We start from the raw sequence: 21,227 nt of genomic DNA, 5'->3' as shown, positions 1-21,227 counted from the left end.
CGCTAGACGGCGCTATTACCTCAGCAATAACCCAAATACCATCTAACACAGATTATTGCGATACATCCAATTATAAGTAAATAACGTTTATATGCTTAAATGCTAACATACTAATTTAGCAACAAAACATATACAAATGATTGAATATTATGCTATTAATATGGGCGATTGCAACAATAAGCTAACTTAAAACAGTTATGCTTGTCATTACACATGACCGTAGATTAGTACACATATAAACGTGATGCAGATGCACAATTCTTAATGCGTGCTGTAAATAACCCTGTTATTTGAATAGTTTTTGATACCTTTACATGCCCTATAATAAGTATAAGTTTAAGTTGTCTAAATATTAGTTGTGTTTATTCTGATTTAAAAGTTTTATTTACATGCAAAGTTATTAAGCCTATAGAGACTTTTATTTTGAAATGACGGACTGCCGCGGAGATCGCGCATGCACAGAAATCGAGCACATGGGGAGATCGCTCGTGCACGGAGAGAAGGAGCAACACGGTCACTGAGTCAAAACGATTAAATATAAAGTTAAAGCAGCTAAAAAGTAACTTTAAGTAATTATAGTTGCCTGATTAGTGTAGCACACGGTTTATTTTGGGATAGTTTTGTTTTTGGCCTTCTTTTATTTTAGTACCTGGTTGAAAGAGGCACAAAGGTCAGTCACGTGTATTTGTTCACTTTAATATAGTTAATATAGTCTTTGTGGTTGCTTATAAGTGTTTGCTTGTTATACAAGTAATTTTATATTGTCTATATTAGATGTTATCTTTAAAATGTGATAGTTTGCTGTTAATTATTATATTATTTACTTTCATTTTGTATATATCTTAATTATTTGTGAATGTTATTGTGTGTTTTAGCTCTTACGGTGTTGTGGACTCAAAAAAGGCAATGTGAAGTGAAATAAGGTGCATTTTAAGGAAAATAAAACTGGAAAAAAGAGTCAAACGCAAACATCAGTGCAAGAGTCAACTTTATTTCAACCGGGCTGCTACAGGTGCTGCCGACACAGGGGGTGATCCAAAGGTGGGCGCAGCAGGCTTTGGCAGAACGGGAATAGGCGCAGCAGGCTTTGGCCGAGTGGAGGAGGACGACGCCGTGGGCTGAACGGGCTGGTTCACAGAAGGCACACACTCTGGCTCTTCAACAAATAATCTGGAAATATAAAATAAACATGTAATGAGTATTGATATGACGTGTGCTATTTGCTTTCAACAGCCAACAGGTGAAGCAAAGTGCTTATGACAACTTACCTCCGCTTCTCACCACGCCTTTTTCCAGCCTTGTGATGAATGTGCTGGTACTGGACCTGATGCCGGTCTGGCGGTGGGAGGGATGTTGGCAGCGCAGGAGCTTCCGGGAATGGTACATCTGACAGCACTTACAGGTGAGGCGTCACCTTCGGCAGTACCGTCGCCCCGTAGTTGGCCTTTTTCTCCTCCCTGGCAGTGAAGGTTGAGATAGACTTGGCGTTCAAGTTGGGCAGTGGAATGGCGAGACCGCCAAGGATGGGGTTGTCTCGGACTCGGTCTGAAATCCTCTTGTACTGTCCCTTCAAAGAAGCCGTGACCTTGCTGGGGAAGGTGAGCTGATTGGCTGGCGCTCTGTTCTTAAGCATCTTGAGGAGGAGGTAGAGCAGGCAACTGTCCTCGGTCACCTGTGCTGCCTGAGTGTACCTCATGCAGCCAAAATTGGTCTTCTGGGCTGCTCTGGTCTCGGGAGAGTCTGCCCCAAGGTGTAGCCCCACCTGGACTCATACCGCTTCACGAAACGGGCGGCAGTCTTGTTGTGGTCATGGAGAGAGCTGGCGGCGGCAATCTTCTGCCTGAGGTCAGCCGGCACTAGGTGGTGGGCACTGTTGTCAGCCAGTTCTAGGAGGAGCAAGGCCAGTGCCTCCACTTCCTCTATACCTGGCAGATGCAGATGGCTCATCAGCACGTCTTGCAGGGCAGGACTGTCCTCCTCTTCCGCCTGTTCTGCCTCAGTGAGGACAACGTGCTTCACAGAGACTGTCTATCGGGTCCTCCTCTGTATCCTCCTCCCTGCTCAGCCGCCGACGACGACGACTCCTCCTCACGCGAATGCTCTTCCTCAACTGCAAATATGTAATTGTATTAATCACAAACATGTCTACACAACAATAGTTTTTTTGCACCAGGTTTGTAATCATTGTTTAAGTCTGTGATCAAGAACTGTACCTTTCTGCACATAGTAGTCCCTTGCAGTGAAGCTGGTGGACTGGCACATGGCATACTCGACACCAAGGAGCTCCTCCTCTTCGGAGTGCTCATACGCTTCGGGGATCGGCATTGGTGCAGCAAAGTTGGGCTCCAGGACGTGCTCCTTGCTGAAGAGAACCTCAGCCTGCTGGTTGATGCATTGGACCTGCCGCGCATCCAAGCACGGCGTCTGCCGGCCATGACCACCAGCGACACAGAGCGATGCCATCCGGTGGTTCCACTGCACGGCAAAGGACACCAAGTATACCTGAAACAAATTTCCATTTTCACTGTTATTGTGTGCAATGTTTACAAGTGATGACTGTAGCTGTGAAATAAAATGGATCATTGAAACTATCATTGACACTTTCCTTTTTAAATTATATGTATGATGTGCTATATGAACATGTGTCTGTAATAAAGCTTTAAATATATTATGTTTTAATCACTCACTTGAAATGGCATAATCCCACATCGCTGTGAAGGGACGGCGTTAAACAGGTGGGCGTGCAACCCGTCCAGAGAGTGTTGTGGTTTTCTTTTTGGGTTCTTTAAGAATAAAATACTCAAGCCGTAGGTTTCATTTTCAAAAGATAGACTTCTATTAACCAGGGGCCGTATTCACAAAGAATTCTAAGGCTAAAAGTAGCTCCTAACTGGCGAATTTAGGAGCTACTCCTAAAAATAATGGGCGTGTCACTCCTAACTTTAGGACTCCTAATTTTTTTCACTAAAAGTAATTCACGAAGCATTTTAGCCCTAAAAGTAGCACCTAAGTCTGGGACAGCTTAAAAGAAGTCGAGAGGACTCCTAACTCACTAAGACCTATTCACAAAGGATCGTAAAATCGCTTAGATGCTGATTAACACATACATGGACAGTTTCACCAACTCAAAAGCATTGCCTAGACCAGGGGTGTCCAAAGTCGGTCCTGGAGGGCCTGTGTCCTGCAGAGTTTAGCTAAAACTTCCCTCAACACACCTGCCTCAAAGTATCTAGTCTGCCTAGTAAGACCTTGATTAGCTGGATCAGGTGTGCTTGATTAGGGTTGGAATAAAACTCTGCAGAGACACCGGCCCTCCAGGAGCAGGAGTGGACACCCCTGGCCTAGACTTAAAAGCACACTTTATGGTAAGCATATTTTTTCTTAAAAAGTCTGAAATTTAGAAAGTTAAATTTAAGGCCATAAAAAGTCTTAAAAATGGCCAGATTTTCACCCTAGGTCTTAAATTTAATTAACCCAAGTCTTAAATTTCTTACCTCCATTTATTCCCGAAAAGGTTGTCCGAAAAAAAATAAAATGGTAAATTAAAATGCCTCAGTGACGGAGGAAGAATGTATTTGATGGGTGGGCCTCTAAAAAGAAAAGTTCTGCACTTTGCGTGTCACTGAATGTCTCTTCAATCCAGTTTTTAATCATTATTTTTTAAAGAGAATACAAATGTAGGCTATTATAATCCATGCAATTCATGCCATAAGCTATATTTCAGGTGTTGTGATCCGACTGTATACTGTAGGTTTGGCGGAAAAAATCTTTTCTGTGTTAATTTAACCAACTAGCCCCCGTGGCTTACCAGAGCATTTGCAAGGTTATGAAACAGAGGACCCAGAAGCGAAAAAAATCAACATTGCTTTATTAAAAATCAACTTAAACAGTCAGGCCGTCAAGTCCCGCGCCATTAACAATGAATCAACTTTAGTGTTACACAGTTTTCATATGCAGCCTACAAATGCGACCTCTGGAGGCTACAGCCTTCGGATTTAGAAACGGCCTTGTTTGCAACACACAACAAACCACGAACAGCCTTTTAATAGTAAATTTCCTTTTCATTTCATTATTGTGTAATTAGAGAGGGGAATAAATGCGATGGCGGTATAGTGCATATTTATGCACATAACGTATGGGTGGAGAAAGTGTAAAACATGTTAACAAGCCACATATCAGCAGCTGACCATACTGATCTTCCCATGTTAGTGGATTTTATTTGTCAAAAAAAATCAATCAATAAATAAACAAAGATATAAGAAAAATATAATGTTTTGAGAATTTCTGAGATCATTGTGCCGCTTTGGTCTTAAATTTCACTCATAATGGTCTTAAAAAGGTCTTAAAAAGTCTTAAATTTGACTTGGTGAAACCTGCAGGAACCCTGTTTTATGACATTTGTTTCATAATTCATTACATTCATGACAAGCAGGAAGTTTTTAGAATTACATGAAACAATAATGATATTATATATTTAATATTGTACGCCAACATGTTGCCATGCTTGCCCGTTTAAAGGCTGCAATCTCAACCCTTGACTGCGATTGTAATGCATACCACCGCCTCTCACAGTCGTCCGGGGTCCGCGACACAAGCGGGAATGCTGCATTGATCTGCAAACAAATCCTCTCCCATCAGTAATGCGCGGGTTAATGTTGACGTGTGCCTGCGGTTACGAGTCATCCAAAAATGTTTTTTATGATATGCGGGTCGCGGTCGGTTGGGTCGTTTAAAATAAAAATGCCAGTTAACTATTTTAAACAATTACTACTTAAAAAAAATGCGGGTCGGGTATATATATTTTTTGCGGTCCGAGTTGCGGGCGGGTTATTTGAAAACGTTGGTCGGGTGCCGGATGTTTTGTACATTGACCCGCACATCACTGTCTCCCACGTCTCACTTTGCTTGATATCTCAGTGCCGAATTTCCCTTTTATAATGTTTCTTTTTTCCAGCACCAACTGGGACAGCAGCAGAAACTGATCCTGCATCCAGTTGGGCTTTCTTTTCAGTTTTGGCGAGTTCATAATCCACCGTCATTTATTTATTTCATTAGGCTTCTTCAATATAGGCAACATATCTTGCTTTAAGTAGTCTATTTAGGCTAATAGGATGTAAATTAATCAAGCAAGTGTTAATGCAATGTCGTTTTTTATTATTAGGCAATTGTCGGTTTTCATTTGGGTATTAGGCTACCTTGATATAATTTAATTTCATTCACGACTTTTCTTTTATATATGCATTTTGATGGCATTACTATTATTATTTTGTGTAGGACACAGACATATTTTGATGTTGTAATTGATTTGGTGCGTCTGTGTTATGTTCCGCATGACAGCCCTGTCATCTAACAACCTATCACCGTGGTCAATATGATCATTGCGAGTCAGCTCGTGCATGAGAATTGACGTCATCCGTAGCAACGAAGACTCACTCTTAGTTTTAGGAGTAATCATTTTTCCTTACTAAAAGTAGGTCTGAAAGGCGTTGTGAATAACTTTTAAGAGAAAACTCCTAGCTAAAATCTTTTAGTGCGATTTAGGAGTACTCTTAGTGGTAAGATAAAATTCTTTGTGAATACGGCCCCAGACAAACAAAAGCCGAGCAGTCCTGCAAAAACTCCAAGACTCACTGAAAACCTTTTCCCTGTAGCACAGTATTTAAGCCTGTCTTCGAGCGCAATCCATGACCTTTACATGGACCTTAGCATATGCTTCTTTTCCCAAGGGTTTGTAACACGAAGAAACATATGGTGGTCACATTCCTGGAACTGTAGGTCTTTTGTCCCCACCCTCAACATGTAGACCTTCAACATGTACTTTTTGAACAAACTGCAATGCATGCTGGTAATTTTCCTACTAACACAATGGTTCACTAAGTGATACATATAACTGGTTATATTCATATAGAAAAACATAAAAACATAATGGTAAAGTATTTGATACACATATTCAGATTAAAACAAACCACTTCAAGAGTTGCTGCCTCGCCGGCACTTGTGCTTGTTCAGTCGGACACCGTTCATCACCACCACCTTTACAGACACATACAGCGGTATGCCACGGGGATCCTGCAACACACAACTTATATTACAACTTATTTATTCTGGTGTCCTTTTGATATGTTGCTGCATACAAGTTTGAAGTTTGGTTTTGACACACGATGACCGCAAAGACATTAACCCACCTGCATGCAACTGAGGTGCTTGCTGGCCACTGCCCAGTGAGCGTCGACTGCCTCTGGTGACTTAAACAGGTGAATGCCATCAATGTCAAGGCCGGCTGGTACCCGGAACTCAGCAAGGATGGACTCTATAACCAAAGCAGTCTCCTGTAACACAACCCTTTTGGAGGTAAATAAAAAAACGTAGAAATAGCTAGCTAGCTAACTAAACTCTAGCTAGCTAGAGAAAACTAATGTGAGCGATTGTATGTATACATATGGAGACTAGAGCTTGTATAGTGCAACCTACACAGAGCCACACTTACCATAACACCACGGGTAATACGCCTTACGTACGACCTGATCTGATGAGGCTTGAGGAAGGCCATCATCTCCTTATCAGAGTACCTGCCGTTAGGGATGGGAATTGATAAGAATTTAACGATTCCGATTCCATTATCAATGTTGCTTATCGATCCGATTCCTTATCGATTCTCTTATCGATTCTCATTTAGTGAGGGAATAAGTACAAATTTGTATCTTTGTATTAACTCGCTTTAATATCTGTTCAGAAGACACAGAACAGAGTATACACACATTATGTGTAGCAACCTCAGAACAAACTTAAAAGTAGGTGAGCTACTTCTTAAAGTAAAGTCCAGGGACCTATAGCCTAGGGCAGTGTTTATCAACCAGTAAATATGTGATAGGACTAGGAATTAATAAAACAGAACTAGACTGACATAAAACATGCAACTTTTGGTCATGCATGCATTTGTTATTTTCTTTTGAAAAGACATGATGCTGGACAAAATACAGCAAATTAACCTACCGAAATGCATATGCATCTACTGTGGCAAACGGATGCAAACCCTTTACCACAAAATTAGTCACTGCTCGGCAGAGGTGGACACTACTTGAGTATTTTAGTTTCATTTTCCAAGCATCTGTGCTTTATCAGAGTGTTGTCTTGGGAAAAAAATACTTTACTAAAAATGTTCACTACATTCTAAAGCATAGAATAATACTGTTTATTTATATTGCATATTAAAATTGATTGAATACATAATTACATAAAAATTGTGTACTTTTACTTTTCTTGAGTAAAAGTACTTTTTACTTAAGTAAAAGTAAAAAACATTACTAGATTTTTAACGTACTTAAATATTAAATATAAACCAAAAACTTGAAATTATGAAATGTAGTGGAGTTAAAATTATGATAATATTCTTTGGAATGTATGTTTTCAAAAAAATACAAAAAAACTGATAAAATACAAATACTTGAAAATGTACTTTTAAGTAGAAATACTTAAGTAGTGTCCGCCTCTACTGCTCGGTAAAATGTGTTTATCCTCGCCTCGGTCATTTTATTCCTCCCTGCCTCTGTAAACGGAGTAGCTAGAGGTGCACGAGAGATACTTTCTGCAATCTCTCTGAGCCAGTGGGAGAGCCAGCCAGACTCTGGCCGTCAGCAATTTGATGGACAATGACACCAGATATTATCCGTATAGTAAAAGTTTACATAATGAAATGGCGCTCACATTAACATTAACACATTACCTTCTGCATTAATAACAAATGGCGTCCCGTTAGCTCCGCTGGTGCTTGACTCACTGGTGTTGTTGTGTAATAGTGTATCAAACACGCGACAGTCCTGCAACCTCCTGCAACACGACCGTATTGTCGTATGTTCGCGTGAAATATAAGTTACTGATTCAACTGTTTCAGTGTTTCGCGAAGCCTCGCTCTGCCCACCACAAAATATAACCAAACTTTGGATCGTTCTGCCTCGATGCAATGTTTGCTGCGTTCTAAACCAAAACAACACAGCGTGTGTGTGTGACCTCATGACAAATTTGCAACGAGCGGAACCGATAAGCGGAATCGTTAAGCAGGCATGCTTACGGTTCAAAGGAATCGATTCACTCGATTCCCATCCCTACCTGCCGTAGAGCTCTGGGTTACCGTTCCTGAGCTCCTGGACCAGGAGCATCATGTCCGCCTTGTAGGCGAGCACGGCACCCGCCATGGCACTCATGAAAGCCCCGTACTTGGCATGGTTTGTTTGATCACAATGGCGTCCCAGCGGTGCAGCCAGTGGCGGATGTCCAGCCTGATGACGGTACCTCTCTTCACCCAGTCACCAAACAGATTCTCCAAGAACGACAGACCGCTGTCACTGAAAATAATATCATGACATTTTGTGTAGGTGTGTTACATGTTAGATTATCAATTTCATCATAGGTTTCAACTGCTCTTTGAACTCACCGACAGCAGTTGTTGTCCACGTACACCACCTTCGGAGCAGGAGCGTTGGCACGGCGAAAACGGGCGACCAGACCTCTGGCCATGCGTGCGTAGCACCCCTCGGACTCAGACGCCACAACTGCTGTGGTCAAGAACTGACCCCACTCATTCAGCACGCTGGTGACGTACTGCATGGTGCCCTGGCCGTCGCCGTAGATCTTCTTGAGAATCTATAAAAACAAAGCAGAACATTCATTATGTGGTGTTTTAACACTCAGTCTCTGTTCCATATGATCACAAGAACTTTAGGCTATACGTACCTTCCTCGTGCCGTCAATGCACAAGATTTCCCCAGTCGTACTGAGGATTTGGTCCCTGTACATGGGCATCTGGAACTCCATCTTCTCCTTAAAGATCTTCCTCTCGGCGATCTCTCCCCTGACATTTTTGTACTTGGATGCCCTCTCGAACAGCCCGTAGGTCTCATTGGTCTTCAACCACTTGATGTTCGCGGGGGCTATACCAAGGGCTTTGGTGGATTCAGGCGGCTGCTCCCAGAACTTCTGCCAGCCCTCCAGCACGACGCCACCGGGTTCCGAGGTCTCTCGGAGGGACGAGGGTCCGGGCCTGTCGTCCTGGCACACAGAGCTGGCGAGGTCTCCCCAGGTGGTCAGCTGCGTGCTGACCGACGCCTCAGACTCGTCCAGGACAGTCTCTGAAGAGGAGAACACCACAAAAATGTATCAACTGCATTGCTACATACTGATGACTTTTATGTGGCACAAACACAAGTATACTACAAAGTCATTTCATGTTAATTTTAGCATAATTCTACTATACCTGCAGCAGCCAACAACTCAGCATCGCTGGTGTAGTTGGGGTCTTGCTGAAAGAGGTCAGGGACAGTCAGAGGAGCCCGGTCTTTCTTCAATTGTGCTGTCTGCAGAAAACAAAACACAACCATAGAATAATTTCATAAAATAATACTTTTACTAATACTGGTTACTGTTTAACATCAATTACTTAGGTCTAAAAGGTAACTAAGTTTATCTTACCTTCAACCTCCTGTCAAGGTGCCATGTGACAGGAGGGAACTCTCTGGCATACTCGAGCAGTCGTTCCTTCTGCCACTTCAGCAGCTCATTCTGCTCTCCCTGCTGGCAGTACTGGAACAGCAACCACACCAGCCAGCCAACATCGTTTTCCCGAAGCCACCTAAAGGTCTGACCGGCATACTTCCCAAACACAATGACCAGCTGACCTTTCCACAGCTCACCCCCGGACCTCTTGGCAGCCGCCTCTGCTTTCTTGCGATCCAGCCATGTAGGGTCAACAACGGTGCTGGGGGCCTCTGCCACAGACTTTGCTGCCTCTGTACACTGCAGCCTGGCCTCTCCTTGCCGGTACAAAACGATGTTGGGGTACTTGTGTTGCTGTGGATGGCTGACCAGCAATGATTTGGTGGTAAAGCTCTTCTTGCAGACATCACACTCAAAGGTCTCCCTGACGACGGCATGGATCTTCAGATGCCTCGTCAGGTTGGACTTTTCAGTGAAAGTCTTGTCGCACACACTGCACCGATGTCTAGGCTTCTCCATGTTTCATCTGGTACAGTAAAACATAAATAAATAAGTAAAACTAAAAGCAGAAGAGGGCTTAAATACATTTTTAGAGAGGCTGCTGCACTCATAAAAGTAGTAACGAAAAACAGCCCATTCATTCATCACTTTGTTTTTAACATGACATGTGTACACTTCTAAAGCATTTTACACATCGAATTTCAACTTTACATTGTTGTAACACCATTCTATGCACTGCAAAAAAATAAATGTCTGTCTTAGTATTTTTGTCTTGTTTTCTAATATAAATATCTGAAAATTCTTAAATTGAGATACATTTACTTGATAAGCAAGTGGCTTAAGATATTAAGTCTTGTTTATTGAAATAAATGATGAAAATCAAGAGTTTTTTTTACTTAAAACAAGTAAAATTATCTGCCAGTGCAGTAGGAAGCATAAGCTTAATTCAAGTTTCAACTTAATTCAATAAACCTAATTTACTTATGTTAGAAAACAAGACAAAATACAAAGTAGAACATTCATTTTTTGCAGTGTGGTCTTAAGAAGTGAACTACAGTGTCTGATCACGTTTTTGAAGTATTTCCTGCGATCGTCAGGTCATTACAGCGGCGATTGATAGCTCATTAATTCATTTTCAATGAATTCGGTTAATAAATAATTTATATTATATAATATAAGCATTTTTAAGCTTTACATTTCGAGTACATACAGTAGCAGTACATTCATCGCAGTAGTAGTCGCATTTTAAACGCATTTCAGAAAGATCAAACCTAGTTATTTGAATGTAAACATTAACGTAAGGTGCTAGACTAGTCAATTAGTGTACAGAAAAGTAACGTCAATATGGCGCTAACGAGATTTTATCACGTAAAACCTTGAAAAACAGTCAAATTATCCCAAATATATCGAGTTTCATTTATTACTTAGCACATACTTAAACCAAACTTACCTGCGAGTAAATAACACAGTCAATCGTTCCTCAATGACACCGACTCCAATTGTGAATATTTGTCAGTCATTAATAAATTAGATGACGTTTTCCGATCCTCGCTCAATGATTGGTCCGTTAACGCCGAGCTCTGCTCAGCATTGCTCAACCATTGGCTGATCGCTGCTCAGCTCTGCTCAGCTCTGCTCAACCATTGGCTGATCGCTGCTCAGCTCTGCTCAACCATTGGACGGCTGCCGATCGCTTAGGTACTTGGAGGGGAACTTGCTTGGGAATACCAGGTGCTGTAAGCTTTTGCTTTTCCTTCCTCTGTACCGGAAGCCCTTCGCCCATGCTCGCTTTTCTCCTTTTGCGCCGACTGGTGCCTTTGCTTTCGGTGCTCTGCATTGGCTCGTCTCTTCTCCGTTTCTGTGTGCCAAAGGGCCGGCTCAGTCTCGTCATTTTCCCTTCCCCCACCAGGGGGCGGTCAGAGGCTTCATTTTGGGCTTTTTGCTCACTGCCCACAGCAGCACGGGGCAGAGGAGCGCTCATTAACAGAGCGCTGTGTTGCAGGTGATTTGACGCCATTCACGTGGAAGAACGAGCGTATGTGCTGCATGGTCTGTTCTTTGAAGGGCAAAAGTTAGTTTAGTTAAATCAGCCCCATTCGTTTGCTCCTCTGTATAGGACAGGGGCCGGGTTAAAGAGACACTGCATAAATCATAAGCAGTTGTTAACACCATTACAACGTGCACTCTTTACAAAGCTGTCAAATATTTTTGCGTATCTGTTATTAGCACTATTTAGCAAAGACTTTTCATTTTCGATGAATGAGTGCTGTGACTAAAAGCTGGCGTGGTTTTTATCTCTCTCTCTCTCTCTCTCTCTCTCTCTCTCTCTCTCTCTCTCTATCTATCTATCTATCTATCTTTCTATCTTTCTATCTATCTATCTATCTATCTATCTATCTATCTATCTATCTATCTATCTATCCATCCATCCATCCATCCATCCATCCATCTATAAACATTTATTCATTTTTTTACTTGATATATTTATTTATTTATTTATGTATTTCATTTACACTATCATTTATTATTAATTTATTTATTTTTATTCATTAAATTTTCGATTTATTTATTTATTTAATTTATTTTCTTTTTAATTATTTATTGATATTTATTGTTACGTTCCTCCGTTTGCAGCGATCCGCACCTGCAATTTTCTCAAATCCGTTCATTGGCAGTTTCTGGGGAATCCCGATGACGTCATTCATACATATACCAATCCAGTTACAAGGAATTATGCGAAGCCCATTCGCCATCCCGTTCGCCAGATTTTTTTTTTTTTTTTTTTTGCGCTGAAATAATGTACCCTATTTGTTCTTTCGCTCATACAGTACATTATTGTTTGTGTTTTGTAAAGCTTCGGGGCGCCTATTGTTCTCCCCTGTCCTCTTGTTCGTTACTTTGTCCCATTTCGGATGTCTTGTTTGTTTGTTCGTTGGGAGAGCCGGACAGGTATGGATGTCACGTGACGTAGGCTACTACACGTGGTATTTATAGCTGCCAAATAGAGCGTGTGCCACCCGCTGTACGTTTTGTGATTTTGTTAGCCAGAGTAGGTTAGCTATGGCGTGGCTGACGCTGAAGATTTATCTATAATTATTTTCTTTTGTAGATAGATTAGAGAGCTTACGTATAGCTGGAGTGTGCAGTGGTTTTTTCGTTGCTTTTTATGTGGCACGGCTCTTGTCCCTTCTCCCCTCACAACTGTGTACGTGTTCTCTTTCTATGAATAAATATTGTTCCCACTACCCCTTTCACCGGACTCATGCCCTGCACCTGTATTTGTGTATAATAAACCACTTTTAGATGTCTGTTGCGTCCGGGTCTTCTTTTTTCCATAACGCATACTACTCCGGACAAAACATTAATAAAACATGCCTGTCATTGCCCTTCTGGGTCGTAACTTTTATTTATTGCAGTTTTAATGTTTTACTTTATGTTTAATTATTTATTTATTTATTTATTTATTTATCTATCTATATCTATTTATTTAAATAGCTTACACACGTATGGGTGTTGTTTAAGAGGCCCGTTTTGACAGCACCTCTCGCTTACGGCCATACCACCCTGAGCACGCCCGATCTCGTCCGATCTCGGAAGCTAAGCAGGGTCGGGCCTGGTTAGTACTTGGATGGGAGACCGCCTGGGAATACCAGGTGCTGTAAGCTTTTGCTTTTCCTTCCTCTGTACCGGAAGCCCTTCGCCCATGCTCGCTTTTCTCCTTTTGCGCCGACTGGTGCCTTTGCTTTCGGTGCTCTGCATTGGCTCGTCTCTTCTCCGTTTCTGTGTGCCAAAGGGCCGGCTCAGTCTCGTCATTTTCCCTTCCCCCACCAGGGGGCGGTCAGAGGCTTCATTTTGGGCTTTTTGCTCACTGCCCACAGCAGCACGGGGCAGAGGAGCGCTCATTAACAGAGCGCTGTGTTGCAGGTGATTTGACGCCATTCACGTGGAAGAACGAGCGTATGTGCTGCATGGTCTGTTCTTTGAAGGGCAAAAGTTAGTTTAGTTAAATCAGCCCCATTCGTTTGCTCCTCTGTATAGGACAGGGGCCGGGTTAAAGAGACACTGCATAAATCATAAGCAGTTGTTAACACCATTACAACGTGCACTCTTTACAAAGCTGTCAAATATTTTTGCGTATCTGTTATTAGCACTATTTAGCAAAGACTTTTCATTTTCGATGAATGAGTGCTGTGACTAAAAGCTGGCGTGGTTTTTATCTCTCTCTCTCTCTCTCTCTCTCTCTCTCTCTCTCTCTCTCTCTATCTATCTATCTATCTATCTTTCTATCTTTCTATCTATCTATCTATCTATCTATCTATCTATCTATCTATCTATCTATCTATCTATCTATCTATCTATCTATCTATCTATCTATCTATCTATCCATCCATCCATCCATCCATCCATCCATCCATCTATAAACATTTATTCATTTTTTTACTTGATATATTTATTTATTTATTTATGTATTTCATTTACACTATCATTTATTATTAATTTATTTATTTTTATTCATTAAATTTTCGATTTATTTATTTATTTAATTTATTTTCTTTTTAATTATTTATTGATATTTATTGTTACGTTCCTCCGTTTGCAGCGATCCGCACCTGCAATTTTCTCAAATCCGTTCATTGGCAGTTTCTGGGGAATCCCGATGACGTCATTCATACATATACCAATCCAGTTACAAGGAATTATGCGAAGCCCATTCGCCATCCCGTTCGCCAGATTTTTTTTTTTTTTTTTTTTGCGCTGAAATAATGTACCCTATTTGTTCTTTCGCTCATACAGTACATTATTGTTTGTGTTTTGTAAAGCTTCGGGGCGCCTATTGTTCTCCCCTGTCCTCTTGTTCGTTACTTTGTCCCATTTCGGATGTCTTGTTTGTTTGTTCGTTGGGAGAGCCGGACAGGTATGGATGTCACGTGACGTAGGCTACTACACGTGGTATTTATAGCTGCCAAATAGAGCGTGTGCCACCCGCTGTACGTTTTGTGATTTTGTTAGCCAGAGTAGGTTAGCTATGGCGTGGCTGACGCTGAAGATTTATCTATAATTATTTTCTTTTGTAGATAGATTAGAGAGCTTACGTATAGCTGGAGTGTGCAGTGGTTTTTTCGTTGCTTTTTATGTGGCACGGCTCTTGTCCCTTCTCCCCTCACAACTGTGTACGTGTTCTCTTTCTATGAATAAATATTGTTCCCACTACCCCTTTCACCGGACTCATGCCCTGCACCTGTATTTGTGTATAATAAACCACTTTTAGATGTCTGTTGCGTCCGGGTCTTCTTTTTTCCATAACGCATACTACTCCGGACAAAACATTAATAAAACATGCCTGTCATTGCCCTTCTGGGTCGTAACTTTTATTTATTGCAGTTTTAATGTTTTACTTTATGTTTAATTATTTATTTATTTATTTATTTATTTATCTATCTATATCTATTTATTTAAATAGCTTACACACGTATGGGTGTTGTTTAAGAGGCCCGTTTTGACAGCACCTCTCGCTTACGGCCATACCACCCTGAGCACGCCCGATCTCGTCCGATCTCGGAAGCTAAGCAGGGTCGGGCCTGGTTAGTACTTGGATGGGAGACCGCCTGGGAATACCAGGTGCTGTAAGCTTTTGCTTTTCCTTCCTCTGTACCGGAAGCCCTTCGCCCATGCTCGCTTTTCTCCTTTTGCGCCGACTGGTGCCTTTGCTTTCGGTGCTCTGCATTGGCTCGTCTCTTCTCCGTTTCTGTGTGCCAAAGGGCCGGCTCAGTCTCGTCATTTTCCCTTCCCCCACCAGGGGGCGGTCAGAGGCTTCATTTTGGGCTTTTTGCTCACTGCCCACAGCAGCACGGGGCAGAGGAGCGCTCATTAACAGAGCGCTGTGTTGCAGGTGATTTGACGCCATTCACGTGGAAGAACGAGCGTATGTGCTGCATGGTCTGTTCTTTGAAGGGCAAAAGTTAGTTTAGTTAAATCAGCCCCATTCGTTTGCTCCTCTGTATAGGACAGGGGCCGGGTTAAAGAGACACTGCATAAATCATAAGCAGTTGTTAACACCATTACAACGTGCACTCTTTACAAAGCTGTCAAATATTTTTGCGTATCTGTTATTAGCACTATTTAGCAAAGACTTTTCATTTTCGATGAATGAGTGCTGTGACTAAAAGCTGGCGTGGTTTTTATCTCTCTCTCTCTCTCTCTCTCTCTCTCTCTCTCTCTCTCTCTCTATCTATCTATCTATCTATCTTTCTATCTTTCTATCTATCTATCTATCTATCTATCTATCTATCTATCTATCTATCTATCTATCTATCTATCTATCTATCTATCTATCTATCCATCCATCCATCCATCCATCCATCCATCCATCTATAAACATTTATTCATTTTTTTACTTGATATATTTATTTATTTATTTATGTATTTCATTTACACTATCATTTATTATTAATTTATTTATTTTTGTTCATTAAATTTTCGATTTATTTATTTATTTAATTTATTTTCTTTTTAATTATTTATTGATATTTATTGTTACGTTCCTCCGTTTGCAGCGATCCGCACCTGCAATTTTCTCAAATCCGTTCATTGGCAGTTTCTGGGGAATCCCGATGACGTCATTCATACATATACCAATCCAGTTACAAGGAATTATGCGAAGCCCATTCGCCATCCCGTTCGCCAGATTTTTTTTTTTTTTTTTTTTGCGCTGAAATAATGTACCCTATTTGTTCTTTCGCTCATACAGTACATTATTGTTTGTGTTTTGTAAAGCTTCGGGGCGCCTATTGTTCTCCCCTGTCCTCTTGTTCGTTACTTTGTCCCATTTCGGATGTCTTGTTTGTTTGTTCGTTGGGAGAGCCGGACAGGTATGGATGTCACGTGACGTAGGCTACTACACGTGGTATTTATAGCTGCCAAATAGAGCGTGTGCCACCCGCTGTACGTTTTGTGATTTTGTTAGCCAGAGTAGGTTAGCTATGGCGTGGCTGACGCTGAAGATTTATCTATAATTATTTTCTTTTGTAGATAGATTAGAGAGCTTACGTATAGCTGGAGTGTGCAGTGGTTTTTTCGTTGCTTTTTATGTGGCACGGCTCTTGTCCCTTCTCCCCTCACAACTGTGTACGTGTTCTCTTTCTATGAATAAATATTGTTCCCACTACCCCTTTCACCGGACTCATGCCCTGCACCTGTATTTGTGTATAATAAACCACTTTTAGATGTCTGTTGCGTCCGGGTCTTCTTTTTTCCATAACGCATACTACTCCGGACAAAACATTAATAAAACATGCCTGTCATTGCCCTTCTGGGTCGTAACTTTTATTTATTGCAGTTTTAATGTTTTACTTTATGTTTAATTATTTATTTATTTATTTATTTATTTATCTATCTATATCTATTTATTTAAATAGCTTACACACGTATGGGTGTTGTTTAAGAGGCCCGTTTTGACAGCACCTCTCGCTTACGGCCATACCACCCTGAGCACGCCCGATCTCGTCCGATCTCGGAAGCTAAGCAGGGTCGGGCCTGGTTAGTACTTGGATGGGAGACCGCCTGGGAATACCAGGTGCTGTAAGCTTTTGCTTTTCCTTCCTCTGTACCGGAAGCCCTTCGCCCATGCTCGCTTTTCTCCTTTTGCGCCGACTGGTGCCTTTGCTTTCGGTGCTCTGCATTGGCTCGTCTCTTCTCCGTTTCTGTGTGCCAAAGGGCCGGCTCAGTCTCGTCATTTTCCCTTCCCCCACCAGGGGGCGGTCAGAGGCTTCATTTTGGGCTTTTTGCTCACTGCCCACAGCAGCACGGGGCAGAGGAGCGCTCATTAACAGAGCGCTGTGTTGCAGGTGATTTGACGCCATTCACGTGGAAGAACGAGCGTATGTGCTGCATGGTCTGTTCTTTGAAGGGCAAAAGTTAGTTTAGTTAAATCAGCCCCATTCGTTTGCTCCTCTGTATAGGACAGGGGCCGGGTTAAAGAGACACTGCATAAATCATAAGCAGTTGTTAACACCATTACAACGTGCACTCTTTACAAAGCTGTCAAATATTTTTGCGTATCTGTTATTAGCACTATTTAGCAAAGACTTTTCATTTTCGATGAATGAGTGCTGTGACTAAAAGCTGGCGTGGTTTTTATCTCTCTCTCTCTCTCTCTCTCTCTCTCTCTCTCTCTCTCTCTATCTATCTATCTATCTATCTTTCTATCTTTCTATCTATCTATCTATCTATCTATCTATCTATCTATCTATCTATCTATCTATCTATCTATCTATCTATCTATCTATCTATCTATCTATCCATCCATCCATCCATCCATCCATCCATCCATCTATAAACATTTATTCATTTTTTTACTTGATATATTTATTTATTTATTTATGTATTTCATTTACACTATCATTTATTATTAATTTATTTATTTTTATTCATTAAATTTTCGATTTATTTATTTATTTAATTTATTTTCTTTTTAATTATTTATTGATATTTATTGTTACGTTCCTCCGTTTGCAGCGATCCGCACCTGCAATTTTCTCAAATCCGTTCATTGGCAGTTTCTGGGGAATCCCGATGACGTCATTCATACATATACCAATCCAGTTACAAGGAATTATGCGAAGCCCATTCGCCATCCCGTTCGCCAGATTTTTTTTTTTTTTTTTTTTGCGCTGAAATAATGTACCCTATTTGTTCTTTCGCTCATACAGTACATTATTGTTTGTGTTTTGTAAAGCTTCGGGGCGCCTATTGTTCTCCCCTGTCCTCTTGTTCGTTACTTTGTCCCATTTCGGATGTCTTGTTTGTTTGTTCGTTGGGAGAGCCGGACAGGTATGGATGTCACGTGACGTAGGCTACTACACGTGGTATTTATAGCTGCCAAATAGAGCGTGTGCCACCCGCTGTACGTTTTGTGATTTTGTTAGCCAGAGTAGGTTAGCTATGGCGTGGCTGACGCTGAAGATTTATCTATAATTATTTTCTTTTGTAGATAGATTAGAGAGCTTACGTATAGCTGGAGTGTGCAGTGGTTTTTTCGTTGCTTTTTATGTGGCACGGCTCTTGTCCCTTCTCCCCTCACAACTGTGTACGTGTTCTCTTTCTATGAATAAATATTGTTCCCACTACCCCTTTCACCGGACTCATGCCCTGCACCTGTATTTGTGTATAATAAACCACTTTTAGATGTCTGTTGCGTCCGGGTCTTCTTTTTTCCATAACGCATACTACTCCGGACAAAACATTAATAAAACATGCCTGTCATTGCCCTTCTGGGTCGTAACTTTTATTTATTGCAGTTTTAATGTTTTACTTTATGTTTAATTATTTATTTATTTATTTATTTATTTATCTATCTATATCTATTTATTTAAATAGCTTACACACGTATGGGTGTTGTTTAAGAGGCCCGTTTTGACAGCACCTCTCGCTTACGGCCATACCACCCTGAGCACGCCCGATCTCGTCCGATCTCGGAAGCTAAGCAGGGTCGGGCCTGGTTAGTACTTGGATGGGAGACCGCCTGGGAATACCAGGTGCTGTAAGCTTTTGCTTTTCCTTCCTCTGTACCGGAAGCCCTTCGCCCATGCTCGCTTTTCTCCTTTTGCGCCGACTGGTGCCTTTGCTTTCGGTGCTCTGCATTGGCTCGTCTCTTCTCCGTTTCTGTGTGCCAAAGGGCCGGCTCAGTCTCGTCATTTTCCCTTCCCCCACCAGGGGGCGGTCAGAGGCTTCATTTTGGGCTTTTTGCTCACTGCCCACAGCAGCACGGGGCAGAGGAGCGCTCATTAACAGAGCGCTGTGTTGCAGGTGATTTGACGCCATTCACGTGGAAGAACGAGCGTATGTGCTGCATGGTCTGTTCTTTGAAGGGCAAAAGTTAGTTTAGTTAAATCAGCCCCATTCGTTTGCTCCTCTGTATAGGACAGGGGCCGGGTTAAAGAGACACTGCATAAATCATAAGCAGTTGTTAACACCATTACAACGTGCACTCTTTACAAAGCTGTCAAATATTTTTGCGTATCTGTTATTAGCACTATTTAGCAAAGACTTTTCATTTTCGATGAATGAGTGCTGTGACTAAAAGCTGGCGTGGTTTTTATCTCTCTCTCTCTCTCTCTCTCTCTCTCTCTCTCTCTCTCTCTATCTATCTATCTATCTATCTTTCTATCTTTCTATCTATCTATCTATCTATCTATCTATCTATCTATCTATCTATCTATCTATCTATCTATCTATCTATCTATCTATCTATCTATCATCCATCCATCCATCCATCCATCCATCCATCTATAAACATTTATTCATTTTTTTACTTGATATATTTATTTATTTATTTATGTATTTCATTTACACTATCATTTATTATTAATTTATTTATTTTTATTCATTAAATTTTCGATTTATTTATTTATTTAATTTATTTTCTTTTTAATTATTTATTGATATTTATTGTTACGTTCCTCCGTTTGCAGCGATCCGCACCTGCAATTTTCTCAAATCCGTTCATTGGCAGTTTCTGGGGAATCCCGATGACGTCATTCATACATATACCAATCCAGTTACAAGGAATTATGCGAAGCCCATTCGCCATCCCGTTCGCCAGATTTTTTTTTTTTTTTTTTTTGCGCTGAAATAATGTACCCTATTTGTTCTTTCGCTCATACAGTACATTATTGTTTGTGTTTTGTAAAGCTTCGGGGCGCCTATTGTTCTCCCCTGTCCTCTTGTTCGTTACTTTGTCCCATTTCGGATGTCTTGTTTGTTTGTTCGTTGGGAGAGCCGGACAGGTATGGATGTCACGTGACGTAGGCTACTACACGTGGTATTTATAGCTGCCAAATAGAGCGTGTGCCACCCGCTGTACGTTTTGTGATTTTGTTAGCCAGAGTAGGTTAGCTATGGCGTGGCTGACGCTGAAGATTTATCTATAATTATTTTCTTTTGTAGATAGATTAGAGAGCTTACGTATAGCTGGAGTGTGCAGTGGTTTTTTCGTTGCTTTTTATGTGGCACGGCTCTTGTCCCTTCTCCCCTCACAACTGTGTACGTGTTCTCTTTCTATGAATAAATATTGTTCCCACTACCCCTTTCACCGGACTCATGCCCTGCACCTGTATTTGTGTATAATAAACCACTTTTAGATGTCTGTTGCGTCCGGGTCTTCTTTTTTCCATAACGCATACTACTCCGGACAAAACATTAATAAAACATGCCTGTCATTGCCCTTCTGGGTCGTAACTTTTATTTATTGCAGTTTTAATGTTTTACTTTATGTTTAATTATTTATTTATTTATTTATTTATTTATCTATCTATATCTATTTATTTAAATAGCTTACACACGTATGGGTGTTGTTTAAGAGGCCCGTTTTGACAGCACCTCTCGCTTACGGCCATACCACCCTGAGCACGCCCGATCTCGTCCGATCTCGGAAGCTAAGCAGGGTCGGGCCTGGTTAGTACTTGGATGGGAGACCGCCTGGGAATACCAGGTGCTGTAAGCTTTTGCTTTTCCTTCCTCTGTACCGGAAGCCCTTCGCCCATGCTCGCTTTTCTCCTTTTGCGCCGACTGGTGCCTTTGCTTTCGGTGCTCTGCATTGGCTCGTCTCTTCTCCGTTTCTGTGTGCCAAAGGGCCGGCTCAGTCTCGTCATTTTCCCTTCCCCCACCAGGGGGCGGTCAGAGGCTTCATTTTGGGCTTTTTGCTCACTGCCCACAGCAGCACGGGGCAGAGGAGCGCTCAT

The 21,227-nt window shown here is 41.5% G+C and overlaps 1 protein-coding gene, 1 long non-coding RNA gene and 5 other non-coding genes across 17 annotated transcripts; 6 read left to right on the top strand and 1 right to left on the bottom strand.

The window, feature by feature from the left end:
• The first annotated feature begins 275 nt into the window (after window positions 1–275).
• LOC129448179 (uncharacterized) lies at window positions 276–2,668 on the top strand. Of its 2 annotated transcripts, XR_012371392.1 has the most exons (3): window positions 352–670; window positions 876–2,120; window positions 2,228–2,668. It is a non-coding gene; the product is annotated as an uncharacterized lncRNA (long non-coding RNA). The 2 variants fall into 2 exon arrangements; XR_012371391.1 differs by having other exon boundaries at window positions 276–670; window positions 876–2,668.
• On the bottom strand, window positions 972–11,261 carry LOC129448177 (uncharacterized). Of its 10 annotated transcripts, XM_073871778.1 has the most exons (12): window positions 10,940–11,247; window positions 9,466–10,015; window positions 9,251–9,350; window positions 8,731–9,125; window positions 8,571–8,640; window positions 6,186–6,310; window positions 5,967–6,069; window positions 5,632–5,854; window positions 2,688–2,783; window positions 2,214–2,502; window positions 1,269–2,110; window positions 972–1,170 (listed from the first exon to the last, which is right to left on the bottom strand). In XM_073871778.1, the coding sequence occupies exons 2-7, from the start codon at window positions 10,006–10,008 to the stop codon at window positions 5,971–5,973; spliced, it is 1,332 nt and encodes a 443-aa protein (XP_073727879.1). In that variant the 5' UTR covers window positions 10,009–10,015; window positions 10,940–11,247; the 3' UTR covers window positions 972–1,170; window positions 1,269–2,110; window positions 2,214–2,502; window positions 2,688–2,783; window positions 5,632–5,854; window positions 5,967–5,970. The 10 variants fall into 10 exon arrangements, with proteins under 10 accessions (XP_073727879.1, XP_073727878.1, XP_073727877.1 ...); XM_073871777.1 differs by lacking the exon at window positions 5,632–5,854; XM_073871776.1 differs by having other exon boundaries at window positions 5,632–6,069; window positions 10,940–11,242.
• Window positions 11,262–13,035: 1,774 nt separating this feature from the next.
• Window positions 13,036–13,154, top strand: LOC129449316 (5S ribosomal RNA). The gene has a single exon (XR_008646071.1). It is a non-coding gene; the product is annotated as a 5S ribosomal RNA (ribosomal RNA).
• A 1,847-nt stretch (window positions 13,155–15,001) lies between these two features.
• On the top strand, window positions 15,002–15,120 carry LOC129449305 (5S ribosomal RNA). The gene has a single exon (XR_008646060.1). It is a non-coding gene; the product is annotated as a 5S ribosomal RNA (ribosomal RNA).
• A 1,835-nt stretch (window positions 15,121–16,955) lies between these two features.
• On the top strand, window positions 16,956–17,074 carry LOC141367582 (5S ribosomal RNA). Its single transcript, XR_012371933.1, has one exon. It is a non-coding gene; the product is annotated as a 5S ribosomal RNA (ribosomal RNA).
• Window positions 17,075–18,915: 1,841 nt separating this feature from the next.
• Window positions 18,916–19,034, top strand: LOC141367581 (5S ribosomal RNA). The gene has a single exon (XR_012371932.1). It is a non-coding gene; the product is annotated as a 5S ribosomal RNA (ribosomal RNA).
• A 1,836-nt stretch (window positions 19,035–20,870) lies between these two features.
• Window positions 20,871–20,989, top strand: LOC141367580 (5S ribosomal RNA). Its single transcript, XR_012371931.1, has one exon. It is a non-coding gene; the product is annotated as a 5S ribosomal RNA (ribosomal RNA).
• The last annotated feature ends 238 nt before the right edge of the window (window positions 20,990–21,227 follow it).

The sequence above is a fragment of the Misgurnus anguillicaudatus genome, chromosome 10 (assembly GCF_027580225.2).
Source record: "Misgurnus anguillicaudatus chromosome 10, ASM2758022v2, whole genome shotgun sequence".
In the NCBI taxonomy this organism is placed as follows: Eukaryota; Metazoa; Chordata; class Actinopteri; order Cypriniformes; family Cobitidae; genus Misgurnus; species Misgurnus anguillicaudatus.
The sequence above is the reverse complement of the archived record's forward strand: the minus strand, read 5'-3'. Positions and strand labels throughout refer to the sequence as shown.